At 36.1% G+C, this 14829-nt stretch overlaps 1 protein-coding gene across 1 annotated transcript in view; it reads right to left on the bottom strand.

Annotated features, from left to right (window-relative positions):
- USH2A (usherin) overlaps nt 1-14829 on the bottom strand; it is a 689554-nt gene that overhangs the window by 544862 nt on the left and 129863 nt on the right. The window contains exon 13 of the mRNA XM_041722698.1: nt 4384-4567. Within this exon, the coding sequence (XP_041578632.1) occupies nt 4384-4567 (184 nt within the window). The remainder of the gene's footprint in view (nt 1-4383; nt 4568-14829) is intronic.

Raw genomic sequence — 14829 nt, 5'->3', positions numbered from 1 at the left:
CTCGTAAGACAATCTCACTGGATGACACCACTGACCCCCGCTTTCTTCCTCCAATGAAACCCCTCCCTCTAAGGTTATCTTCTCCTTAAGCCATTTTTACTTACTTTATCTAGCTATCTTCCTTTGTTTCACTCGGTTGAGTGTTTTAAAGTCATCTAACTAGTTCTTAGCTGTCCAAATTTTGCAAGTTCTGCTAATGCTTGCACTAAATCTGGTGAGTGAGGAATGAATGAGAAGTGGGAAAAATGTAGAAGAAAAAGATTACTCTTGGTAAATGTGAGTAACTGATTAAATAGCTAAAGAGTAGAGACCAACTCCCAGGGCTCACAGGGCAGGGCAGAGTCCAAAGAAGAGGCTTTAGGATGGGGATGAAGAACATATTTATAGACAGTTATGATACAGCCAGTGGGGAGAGATTTTAAGATAAAATAAGGGGAGGATTTTATGGAACAAAGTTCAGAGGGAAGAAGATGTAAATGGGACACAGATTGGGGAGCAAGGGGAGAAAAATAGGAAGGGGACACATCAAGAACGGGAAATATGTCATTAAGAATTATATGTTGTTTTCTTCTAAGACTAGATTTAATATAGGGAATGAGCAACAATGTAGACCAATTGGAGCTGGAGAGAAGATAATCTGGAGAATCTTATGTCTGGTTCTCTCTATTTAGTCTATGAAGCAGAGGACAAGATTAGCTGCAAGGACAAGAACCTGAAGAGACTGAAATAGTTTAAAGGGGGAGAGAAAGCAAGAGGATGAGAAGTAAATGCATGGCAGTGGTTCAGTCAGCACAGACACATGGTCTTCAAGTCCTCCCAGGCTCGGAGCAGGAGCAGGGTCACCATTCTTGGAGCTGATTATTCAAGAGGGTTGGGATTAAGGTTGGTTTTGCCTCAGACTAGAAGGTGAGAAAGTTAGAAATGGGACTGATCAAGAGAATTAGGTAGGGGTAACAGATGAGGGCTTTGAGAGAAGTTGGGAGTCAATTATGAGGGAATTTGCCTCTAGGATTTTCATGGATTCTTGTCTCACATTTAGATTAAAAAGATGTTATATATATATAATAATTATATATTCTATATATATAATTATTCATATATATAATTATTTATATATATAATTATTTATATATAAAATTTGCTTTGACATGGATGCAACTGGAAGGTATGCTGCATGAAATAAATCAATTGGAGAAAGACAATTATGTGGTTTCACTCATATGTGGAATATAGGAAATAATGAAAGGGACTTTAAAGGAAAGGAGGGAGACTGAGTGGGGAAAAATGAGAGAGGAAGACAAACCATGGGAGACTCCTAACTCTAGGAAACAAAGTGTTGTAGAAAGGGAGGTGGGTGGGGGGATGGGGTGACTGGGTGACGGGTACTGAGGAGGGCACCTACTAAGATGAGCACTGGGTGTTGTTATACTATATGTTGGCAAATTGAATTTAAATAAAATATATTTTTAACTATGAGGGAATTTGGAGACAAGAGGATTGGAAAGATGTGATGTGTTCATAGAGTACCATTTCTGATATTAGGAAGATATGAGAAGTGGAAAAGTTGAGAGTGATAAAACAAAAACAAAAACAAAACAATACCCAGTTATGTTTATGAAAATTGTTTGCTGGAATGGGAATTAAATCAATGAGAGGTGAGAAGAAAAAAGACCATCTCTCTGATCAAGTTCTCAGTGAATGGAAACTTGGAAGTCTGAAGATAAGAACAATGAGGATGGAACAAAAGTAGTATTATTTCAGAGGAGAATTTGTAATTTTTGAAAGGTAGTTCCTAATCTGACTCATATAATGAGGAGTCAACTAATACATAAAGATATTCAATTATATTTATATAAAATTTCTCAGGAATCTTTTTGCTTTGAATCCATACTTACCCTGAATCTTTTGCTCCTTGGATCTACCTGGCTTTTCACACTGGCTCTGTCCTAGACTTCAATTGCACCCATTCCTTTGTATTTTACTGAGATCTGCCTTCCTGATTTCTACCTCAGCACCTTCTAATGATGGGTTTTGGTTTTTTGAAGTTTTTTTTTTTTTTTTTTTTTTTTTTTTTTTTTTTTTGCTTTTTGTTTTGTTTTGTTATGTTTTGGCTCTCCACTTTCCTTATCAATTTAGGTTAACATTTAAATCCAGTCTTTAATGCAGGGAGTCCTGTCCCAGTTTTCAGGAGTCCTACTGCAGAGTGATAGGTGATAGCATACTATTCTGTACATAATTCTTGATCCTGAATTCAACTGGGGTGGGGACTGGGATGGGTACATAAATTAGAGGGAAGCAGACCAGGATAAAGGTCAGCTTGACTGTAAGAGCATCGAAGAGCAGATGAGTAGTGTAATGGAGGAATCGGGATTCACTTAAAGTTAAGTGAAACAGCTCAGACCATTAGAAATCTCTCTACCATTCATCAGCGGTTTTACTAGTAACACTGGGAAGAACAATGAGGAGGATCAGTAGGAGGGAAATGGGAAAGAGGTTGGCACAAAACATTATAGATGTGCATGAGTATTCCAAGGACAAGAGTATTTGGGGGAAATATTTTTCTCTGGTAATTATTTTTTTTTAAGATTTTATTTATTTATTCATAAGAGAGACAGAGAAAGGCAGGGACACAGGCAGAGGAAGAAGCAGGTTCCATGCAGGGAACCAGATGTGGGACTCGATCCCAGGTCTCCAGGATCACGCCCTGGGCTGAAGGCTGCGCTAAACCACTGAGCCACTCAGGCTGTCCTTTCTTTGGTAATTAAATGTTATCAGAAAGGCTATGGAAAATGTAAGAAACCTAAAGACAGAGGTGGCCAGAAGTGAAACAAGCCAACCTAAGAATTCCAACTGGGGAATTTGTGAGATGGTCTTTCAATAAAAATTATGTAGAGGGGACAGTATGTACAATAACCAGTTCCAACTTTACTACTGAATTACTGATGATAGTTTTTGTTTAACATTTACTGTATCATGTGTTTTCTATACTCATTCACAGTGATTGAGTATTTGTGGAAAAGAGTAGTAATGCTCTCAGACCACCAAGATGATATTCCTTTCAATGGTAACAGAAGAGGAACAGGATGTTGTTTTTCTTTTTAAAGGTATATAAAAAATAAAAATAAAAAAGGTCTAATAAGAAAAAGAATCATTTTAATAAATATTATAAATGTCATGTTAAAGATTTTAAATCGCATTGGATTTTAGTAGAAAGCCAGATGCACTGGTTTTGAGTTCTTTTTCAATAATTTACCCTGTCACCCTGTCCACACTCTAATCGAGGTGTTAATGAAGAGTGTAACAGCCAAAAGGTAGGCAGCAGGGGACAATGAGTTGAAAAGAGCCCAGATAATCTCAAACTCTTGAATAATTAGCAATTATATTTATAAACACACACACACACACACACACACACACACACACACATATTGAGAAACAGCTTTGATTGGTGTGTACAGAACATATTACTAGTTGCTTAGGGATAGGAATTCCAAAAAATTCACCGGTATAGTCCCAACCCGAGACAAACTTAGAATCTGACCAGACCCAAAAAACACACATGGAATTGGTATTCCAGCACATTTTCAAAAATACAGCAATGAGCACAAATGCATGAAAATAAATGCCCACAGATAGACAGGGAATGAGAGATAGAACTTTAGATACTGCATAACTTTGAAAAGGGGGTAATTTACTTTCAAAATATACTTTACACACTAGGGAAAGAATTATATAACTTAATTCAAAAATATGTTTCTATCTGCTGGTCTTCTTTTTCTGATTTTTTTTTTTTTTTTTGCTTTTTTTTTTTTTCTCTCTGTCTCTCTTTCTTTTTCTTTTTTTCCTGCTGGCATTTAAATCTAAATTTGAAAGGCCAGGACAACAGAAATGGATACATTTTTTTAAAAAGGCAATAAATTCAGGGGTCATGTAAAATAAAGGTTCTACACACATAGGCTGCGTATCCCAGCCCTTGTACTGTGTATGTGTGTGCACATGTGCATACATTTACTTCTATGAATATCTCTTTACCTGTCTTTATCCATCCAAATTGCAAGTTCTTTGAGGGAAAAGGATTTTATCTAGTTAAGTATTCCCAGACCTTAATACTAGGGCTATCTATCAACATACAGCAACCTATACATTGGAACTCTAGGAAATATTCAAAGATTGCTATTATGTTCAATGAATGCAGGTATCAAAGAGTCAAAATTATACCAACAAACTAGGGAGGAAAGACAATATTTCTTTTTACAAAAAATACTGACAAATAAATCATTGTTAGGAGAAAAAGTAATTACAAATATAATCCAATATAAATATTTAAATATTGTTACAAAATAAAAATTAAAAAAATAAATAAATATTGTTACAAACGTTTACCTTCCAGTCTGAGGATCAAATCCAAAGTAAAGGTCTCTACAATGGTCACAACTTTCCCCAGCAACAGAAGCATCTTGGCAAATGCACTGACCAGTTAGGCTATTACAGATGTGATGAACTGCACCCATTTTGTGGCATGAACATGGCAGGCAGCCAGTGGCATTGCCTGGAGAAATATAAAAACCTGGAAATGAAGAAATGAAAAGTTTTTATGTAGCCTTCCCATCCAGTCTTTTCTTTAAAAGATAGTTTGATTACACCAAAAACCAGAATGCCATCACAGCACTTCCAAATTCCCAATACAAATGTGGTCATAGCTGCTCTTACCTAGTGTATCAGTTACAAACAGAGAAGGGCTGAGTAAATAATTTACATTATACCTGGGCATCTCCAAGACAACTAAAATTCAGTATGTTTAAAATCTGCTTCATGATCTTTCCATTAGAAACCAGTCCTCCTTCAATATCTCCATTCCAGCAAATAGTACCATCATTCATTCAGACGCACAGCCTAGACCCTGTGACATCTTTGGGAAGGTGGCCAAAGTACAAGATGGCCAGTTAAATTTAAATTTCTGATAAACAATGAGGTTTTTTTGGTAAAGGTTTGTGATATTGGCTTATATTAATTAATTATCTAAAATTTAAGTTTAACTGAGCATCCTGTAGTTTACTAAAACTGGCAACCCTTGAGTCCTTCACATTCCTCTACCTCTACATCTAGCTAATTACCATATCCTATGGATATTATCTTCCAAAAAATTTAAACTTTCTACCCTCCATCCCTACTGCCATCTCCCTAGTCAAAGTCACCACCAAGTTTTTTTGTTTGTTTGTTTTATTTTGTTTTTTAAATATTTTATTTATTCATGAGACACACACACACAGAGGCAGACACATAGATAGAGGGAGAAGCAGGCTCCCTGCAGGGAGCCCGATGCAGGACTCAATCCCCAGGATCATGACCTCAGCCAAAGGCAGACACTCAACCACTGAGCCATCCAGGTGTCCGACCACCAAGTTTATTATAGTTCATGCTATGGACCAGAGACAATGGTAAGAGCCTTATATTCATGACCTCACTCCTCAAGCGAGTGCTGGTAATTCAGGTATCCTTATTATGTCCATCACATATATGAGAACACTGAAGGTTAGGATGGTTAACAAACTTTCCCAAAATAGTAGTCAACAAATAGATTCACACATACTCATCTCAACTACAGAGGCCATCTTATCTCATGGTATCCCTCTTCTCTCCCTCCAATCTATTCTTCATGGTATAGATGGAACAACCTTTTTCAGAGTGTAGTTTGAACACCTCGTTCCTCTATTGAAAATTGTTTGATAACATCCTCTTCTCTTTGGGGAATAAAAATCCAAGTCCCTAACCCAGCCTCCAGCCCCAGCAGGTCCCACCTCTATATCAGCTTAATTTCACTGTTAATTCCCAACTCAGTCTGCTCCAGTCATATTTCTTCCAGTTCTTGATATCTTAAGGCCTTTTCATTGGCAAGTCTGTCTGCTGAAACAATTTTGACCCATTTTTTCTGCTTAGCTCTCTTCTATGCACATCAGGTCTGTGGCTTCCTTGAGCAACCTATCCTAGGCCAGTTTAAATGTGCCTGTTCCAGTTTCATAACATCTTATTTCCTTTAGAAATTGATTTCCTCATGAAAATTATAATTAAACTCATTTTCACCAGATTGTAACCTCCATGAAGGCAGGAACATTGTCTGATGAATTCACCACTGCCTGCCCAGCACCCAGGACAGTGCTTGTCACAAAGTAGGCGCTCCCTAAACATTTGATGCATTCACACAAATGTACCAAATTATAAATAGGTATTGATTTCCATATGTATTCCATTTTAAAACTCACAGAATTTAGGTTAATTATAAAACGTGTATTTGTTTCTTATAGCAGAAGGAAACAAAAATAAGATTCAAATATTTTCAAGTTTCTCAAAATTTCATTTAATCAATAGCTATAAAATTAAGAAAGGCATTAGACACTAGAATGATGGAGCAGGTATATGAGGGAGAAATGGTTCTTGGTGTTGTGTGCTATGTGTGCACGCACACATACACATAAGCACATCCATAATGTTACAAGGAATTTTATTGAAACAAGAGGGAGAGGGATTGCAGAACGATTCTAATGAATAAAGTTCTGACAAATGAAAATGATCTCTATAAGTGTCATGATCACTAATTTAGGTCTATATCACTGATATTGAAAGAGAAAAAGAACATGAACAAAAAGTGGATCCACTGTGTGTAACTATGCTATAGGGAGAAACAAAAACTAATTGGAACATATTATAAATCTCATTTGAGGCTCTGGTTGAAAACAGGCCATTCTTTCATAGCCATCAACAATTTGTTCTTCTTCTCTTAGGCCCAGCATATTCTCTCTTAGAAAGCTTCAGAAACAGTCAAATAGAAAAAGATCGTGCTCAAAGAAAAGGAAGAAACTCAAAATCAGTGCCATTCCAATCTGTTGGAAAGAGCTGACTGATCTTGTCATTTTTTTAGAGTAATTGACAACTATATTATGTCATTTGCTTCTTTGTATCCATCGATAGCAATCTGCCTTATATGAGTTTCCAGAAATAGAGTTATTAAAATTAATATATATTCTCATATCTGATTCGTCATACAATCAAAGTCACATACTTCAAAGGCTTTTATTTTGAATTCAAGACCACTGTGGTTGTGATTCCATGTATTTTTCTTCCTGTGAAAATACCTAGGTCCTTAAATTCATGATGATGCCATCATGAATGTACTAACAGCTCTCCAATTTGGATAAATTACCCATTAGCACAGATACTTAGAAGTAGAATTAATTTGGACTTATTGCAATAGCTTCAAGCCATGGAGAACTCTAGAACAATTAGGGATGATTTTTTACAAGAAATGATTTATTAGATAAATCTGTAAAGACAAGAGGGGAGCATATTTTGGTGCAGAAAATTGGGTTGCCCAACATTTAGAAAATAAAAAGTGCCATAGAAAAATCAGCAATATAAGCAGAGGAAATCAAAAATGGAAAAAAAAAAAAAAAAAAAAAAAAAAAACCAGGGAAGCTGCAGCCTGGAGGTAGGTCTTCAAGGAAATGCCTGTATTAGAACTCGCCTTGTGGTTAATTCCCCTCCTTCCTCTCTGGAGCATGATTATAAAGGTTAATCCCACCAGTATTTTCGTTGTCCTATTTTTAAGCAGTTCTAATTAGGATGACTCAGGTACCTTCCTGCTCAGTGATTACTTCTTGCCTTACCTGAATGTGCCTAATTCTAGACCATTACCTCTCCTTTTATGACTTCCAACTATAGAAAACAACATTTTCTCTTCCCTCCTACTTAAACTTCAACTCCAGAGTGTGGCTTAAAGATAACTGACCTTAATTTTCTTTCACTCAATACATTTCTGATCTTCTTCCATTAGCTCCACTTCATGTTCCACATCTTCAGGTCCGTAACATTTTAACTGATCTTTTTGAAATTTCTCTCCATGAATGATTTCGTACCACATTGTGAAGCACGGTCATTAGGACAATGCTATTACCTTACATTACTGTAGTGCTGAGAGTTCGCACAGATATAGCACAGATCAGCCCACTAAAGTTTGTGACTTTCCCCAGTTTTATTTCAGAGAACCCTTGCTCCGAAACAAGACAGGCCTAATGGGGAAAACAAGGTGTTTTGCAGTTAAAGCAAAAAGTCACCCATTTTACAAAATAGTGCTGCTTTATCCAAGAGAAGACTCGCAGAATCCTTAGAGTTCAAAGTTATTAGCAAGGCAACTGGTATTATCTCCTGTAGTGGCTATTTGCACAGCACAGCACTGTCCTGGGCATAAAAGAAGAGCCCATTTCTTAGCAATGTCCCTCCTGAGGACCATGAACAACCAGGCTTTGCCACGGTCTTGAAATGGGAGAAAGAAAACAAGTTTAACCCCTAGGCCTTATTCAGGAAAGGAGGGCAGAGCTGACGCTAAGCACTAATTATAAGCCATTTAGAAGAAATGATTCTCACCTTAAGCCAGAGAATGGACATAATACTAAGAAAAGAGTCTAGGGAGAAATCTGTGGCTCACCCACACCAAGCAACAAGACTTTTTTAGTAATGATTTTAAAAATCAACATTTTCAGAAATAACTATGGTAAGTGATGCTAATTTTCAAATTAAAGCAATAATAATTTTCTTACATTGTGGTAATTTTACATAAAAATAATGCTAAAATTATTGTTTATAGATTTGATCAAATGTCAATAAGTGCATAAATATTAATATTACTCATCCCATGATATACTTTTTCTTATTTAATAGTTTTTTTTTTAAAAAAACTCTTCTCAATTAGTTTAGATATGTTTTAAAATCTCTGCTCCTCTTCCTTCTTCCTGAACTGCTATACTCTCCATGATTAGTTTATCAAAAGTAAACAGGAGTTTACTTTTAAGAATTATGTGCTCAACTAAGTCTTCCATATTGCCCATCCTTCAAGAATGAATCAATTCCTTCACTTTACCACTTCTCTATATTGGACATTTCTAATATTGCACCTACTGTGTTATGTTTACATACAGGTCCATTTCTCCTACTAAAGCATGATACCTTAATATAATGATGATTGTATATCTTACACCAACATAGCCCCTGGTACTTTATGTTCAATAGATGTTTATTGAAAATATGGATATGTGAATGAAATGGGTAGATGGCTAGATGAGTAGGTGGCTGGGTACCTGGCCAGTTGGATATGCTACCTCTTAAAATATGAGATGATATTTTTAGCACTTTAAAGAAACATAGTAAAGATAAATCTGTGAGTCATAAAATGATTGGTCAGAGAGGCCTAGCCCGTCAGGAAGGGTAGCAGGGAATGTATATGAATCAGGAACAATATATATGAAATGTAATCTTTGCCATATCAACAGATAGAAAAGAACTTCAGAAAAAAATATGTCAGTCCAAAACCATGTCTCCTGTTCTTAGGGCCAAGGATCTAATAACATGCTCACATAAGAAAAAACATTGTATGAGACTCTTCTGTTTTATAAAAACCTAGTTGTTCTATTTATGGGAATATGCATGAAAGGCCTCCAAATGCATGTTCTTTAAAAATCAAATTCAATAACAACAATGAATATAAATAATGACAGCTGTGACTGTGTCTTAGAAATTATAACACATAGATATGTGTTTTCACAATCCACAGAAACACTTTTATACATTTTTATTCTTTAGTCCCATTTTTTTCCCAGTCTCAGTGGTTAACCAATGATATGCTCTGAAGTTTCTCTCTCATGCCATTGCCACCATCTCAGAAATCTCTCCAACTTAGTCCATGGAAATCATTACATTTCTAGGCAACTCAGTTCAACTCTTCATTACCAGATCATGGTAGCCTCTCAGAACTCTGTTAATTTTCATTTTATGACTATTACACAATAGAGATACCCCAGGACCTAACGCAGTCAGCTAGACTCATGGGTGGAGATGAGCCTGAGGAAAAAGGGAATCTACAAACACTTGTAAGAGTATCTTTTTTAACTCGCCCTCAAATATGTATTGAGTGAATGATTTTGACAAATATTGAGTTATTCAGAAAAATGGTTTACTCTTTCAGAGTGCAGACACTGAGATCAGTTGGACGTGGATTTGTAAATGGTTCTTTTACTTAATTAGAATCAATTTCCCCTACTATAAAGTGGGAAAATACTGGTCCTTCCAGCATATAAATATTGTGCATATTCAATGGGACTTTTCAGATAAAACCCTAACCCAGGGTCTGGCAAACAAACAGTACACACTCAGTAAATATTATCTATTATCATCATTGCCATTTTTATGAGGCAATTTTCTAGGAAAGTGAGATTTTCCTTAAGTTAAAGTTTAAATAATGACTTGTCAATGTACCCCCCGCCCCCCGCAATGTGCCTGGGATTATGGTCCCTATTGCTTATGACAAAATTCTTCCCTGGTGGTTTATCATGGAAGAGGCTCTTATTCTGAGGCTCAGGTCTTTCTGTGGAAAATATATTAATCTCCAAAGCTGTTTCACCAAACACTAGGATATGTGGCATAACTGGACCTCAACTTTGATGCACTGATTTTTAATGGAATATCAGCCATCTAATTCCAATTCCATTGGCAGAGTCTTGCATGCAATTCTGGTTTATGAGCTCATTACTTAACAAATATGATATGCTTCTTAATGAAACAAGATACTTTGTTTTACTTTCTAATAGTCTGTATGAATTATAAAACAAAACCAAAAGTAAATATCAGAGGGAAGCATGAGGAATTGTCCTATTAGCACAAAACATGTCATACAAAGCTGTTTTCATTATAAATTAGCCTTTATTTTATTCCAGAGCTGCAGAGTCTTCAATAAACCCTCTCTGCCTCTGGTTCTCAAGGACAAGGGTGGGTCACTGGCTCAGGATGCCTTGACATCCTTCCCTGCATTTCTCGGCCTAGCCTCTGATTAAGTGCTTGCTGCTGAACGTTACGAGGTCATCCAGCACTGAAAAAACGAACTGGGAAAACATATTTAGTGCTATATTTATTAGTGTGGGTATGTGTACATTCATATATGTACACACACTCCAAATAATTTTAAATTAAAGCATTTTTAAAATACTTAATGGAGGTTAAGCAGCATTTTTAACCTCTGTTCAAGTTATTGAATGGCATATTAAAACCAATGTGGCTCTAATGTACCTTCTAATGTGCACTGCTGCTTTAACAAATTGCCTATAAATTTTAGTTGAATTAAGCCTATTCCTTGTACATTCATAGTAAGGTTAGGTTAATAATACATGAGGTTTCATTACATGCACCTTCCTTAATAATGTTTTTTAAGAAAGTGGGACAAGAATCTATGGGCAATAGTCTAGTAGGGGCCAGTAATATTTACAACCACAGATGAGAAAGGCAGGCAGGAGTCTGGAGGCTTACGAGTTCATCCCTCCTAACCTACCCCATGCTTCTCCCTCCATGCCCCACTACTCACACACACTAGCATGGAGCTTCTCCCCTGTGGTATATGATCTAGGTCTCTTAGATGTGTTTAAAGAAGTAGAAAGAAAGCTTCAGGTTACAGCAGTGCATTTTAATGTGCGTACTGCAGAGCTGGCTACTGTGAAACATCTGTTTATGATAAAGATACTTCAGGATACAGGTCCTTTTTTTCAATGTAACTTTCACAGTAAGAGACAATAAAACCCGCCCAAAAAATTCATCCTGCTAGAATGCAGGACCAAAAAGAAAAAATAAAAGTCCACAAACATATTTGACCTTCCCATATGCTACACCCATGTGTACAGAATATCTTGTTTTGTCAAAAAAAAAAATCCATTAGGCATTTATATCATTATTTTCTTTCCTCCCTGGCAGGGTAAAAACTACATCCTCTCTGTATGTCACCAAAGGAGCACTCACAGACTTGCACTGTGCCTGAACCTAAATAGAAGAAAATACCACTGGTATAATTTTTTTTTTTTTTTGAGAGAGAGAGAGTTTAAGCAGCAGGAGGGGCAGAGGGCAGGGAGAGAGGGAATCTGAAGTGGGATCCACACCCAACACAGAGCCCACCATGGGTTTCATCTCACAACCCTGAGATCATGACCTGAGCCAAAAGCCCCTGAGGTAATTTTTAAATGTAACTATTTCTTACTTAGGGGAACACAGATGGAGCATATACTAGAGAGACGCTTCCCTATGTGCCCAGGACAGAGCACTGAACAATGTGAGAAACATTAGTTATACTGTAGCCTGGAAAGAAACAAATGATCCAAAGACTCTTGGAAATGAGGTCAGAGAGAGATCATGGGTGTTATAGTTCATGTGGGCCAAGTTTTCTACCCACAATAATGGGAAGTCAGTAAAGGATGAAGTGATATGGTTTAACTAAAGTTTGAACAACATCCCTTTGGCTGCATATTAAGAAATGACTAGAGAAGAATAAAGAGGAGAGAGAAAGTTTAGGATGCTTGTCAGCTAGACCAAAAGGAAGATAAAAATGGGTGAGTGGGGCAGTAAAAACTGGTCCAGTTCTGGGTCAATTTGAAAGTAAAAAGCAACAAGACTGACTTTGATAAAAGAGACCAGGGTTGTAGAAACAGAGGGGAAATCAGAGGAAAGCTGTAAGGATTTGGCTGAAAAGATTATAACCCAGAAACTACTAAGATAACATTTCAGTTAAGCAGAGTTGAACAATTTTTCCCTTCTGAAATCCCTAAAAATGAAATAAAAGATAGAAGAGGAAATGGAGGTCAATGGTAGATGTCTGCAAGTAAAACCTAAGCATTTGCAGTAGAGAGGCCAACAGTAAGCTGATTGATTCAGGTGGTATAAATCTAGAAAGAAAGGTTTAGAATTGAAGATTCCAGAGTTTTCTGAAGTCAGGTGTGAGGAATAGTTAACCCTCTCCCAAACCAGAAGATTTTCCCTCTTGCATTTTGAGGGAAGACAGTGAGTTTTCTCTTTAGAAGTTAAACCAGAGAGTGCAAGGGCTAGACATATGCAGGGAAAAAGTGCTACAGTGAATGCAGGGATTACATATAAGAGTGCCCAGTGATGTTTGATTTCACATGTCAACTTGGGTAGACCTGGGGTCAGTTATTTGGTCAAACACTAGTCTAGATGTTGTTGTAAAGGTGCTTTATACAGAATACAAGAACATTAGCCTACAGACAAAAGGGCCCACTGAGTGCTCAGAAGAATTATTTAACAAAAGCATATTGTTGTGAAATTGTCAGCAATGAGGGATATAGAAACAGAAGCTTCTAGATTGTAAGAAAGAAAAAAAAAGAAGAAAAATTAAAATACAGGGAAAAAATCTAATTGGCACTGCAAGAATATAATGGTGAAATAATTTTTTGAGTGAAAGTGATTCTATATAATAATGATAAAATTTCAGGTAGTTATGTATGGAATAAAGTTTTTTTGCAGACATTCAAAATTCTAAAAATATTCTTTCTTCCCTGTACCCTTTCTCACAAGCTACTGGAGTGTGTTCTTTACCAAATACACATATAAAATAAGATAAAAGAACACATAGGATTCAGGAAATGGGATCCAACAAAGGAGATATGTGAATGAAATTCTCAGTACAGCTGATATATATATTCATATGCCTTATTGGTTCTGTTTCTCTGGAGAACCCTAGCATAGATACTCTTCTTAAAATTCCTGATTATTTCTCAGTGTCTTCAATTAAACCACTTACTCAGTGCAAGCAGTGTACAAGGTATTACATTAGTATGGTAGCTAAACAAGTTGAATAAGATATATCAAAACTTCAACAAGGGAAATAAGCATCTACACAAATAAGTAAATACAAGAATGTTTTAAATACGATCATTATTTTCATTAGTAGGGATGATCCTCATTCTATATTTCCCTTAAAAGGGAGGACAATTTGCCATAAACCTTTGAAGAGGAGTTTCATGACCAACGTGCTTACGCAAATACTCACAAAGATATTACTCTCCTAGAAAACCAATACCATCTGAGATAAATCTCAAAAAGGAAGAGGCCCGTGGGAGACAGAGGAGACCATCAGGGGGAAGAAAATGGTTGAGTATGACTTTCCAATATTTGAATTTTAAAATTTAATTTGTATTTTTTATCAAAATTTACATGCAAATAGTTTAAAAAATCAAGTAGAATTTAAAGGCTCACAGTGTATAATAGCAGTCCTCTCACCTGTTCACAGCAACCACCTTCATCTGGCTTTTATTTTTGTATTTCTTTATAACATCCATATATTGTTCCATCTCAATTTTGAAAATTTAGATTATTGTCTTTCTACAATAGAGGATGAGTACTCAGCTTTTTCAATGCCTCCTCAATAATCTCTTGATTTGGTTAAATCACATTCAGAGATTGACTATATGACTATATAAATCTATTTCACAGCTATGCCATATAATATGCTTTGATTATATTTCCTTTCTTGAAAATTTTGCCTTTCATTAGTTTTGAAGGAATCTCTTAGATATTTCTAGGAATCAAAACTCTCCAATAGAAATACACTCAAGAAAAAATAGGAAATATACTCAATGAATCTGTTTCTTTTTCCTTCTACCAAATAGGTTAACTCAGAGGAGGATCAAACCCTTGATCCTCCCATTCTGATTTGAGCCAGTTGATCTTTAGCTATATTCTAGGTCAGAACAAAAGACTCAATAGGCTTCACAACAGATAATCACTCAAAGGGATAGAACATTTGATCTAGTAGCTTTGGCTGGTTTATTTAGAAAAAAAAAAAAGATATGTAAATCATGGTGATTTGTGCAGGTGACTATCTTATTTCCAAAATAAGAGATATTAATAAATAGTAAAAGAAGAAAAGCATCATATTAGTATATAAAAGAAGTGACTACAAATTTGGAAAGATGATCCTGAAGCCAAAAGAGTGCAATGTATTATAGCAGT

This window comes from Vulpes lagopus, chromosome 11, assembly GCF_018345385.1.
Source record: "Vulpes lagopus strain Blue_001 chromosome 11, ASM1834538v1, whole genome shotgun sequence".
NCBI classification, from domain to species: Eukaryota; Metazoa; Chordata; class Mammalia; order Carnivora; family Canidae; genus Vulpes; species Vulpes lagopus.
This window is presented reverse-complemented; position numbering and strand designations above follow the sequence as displayed.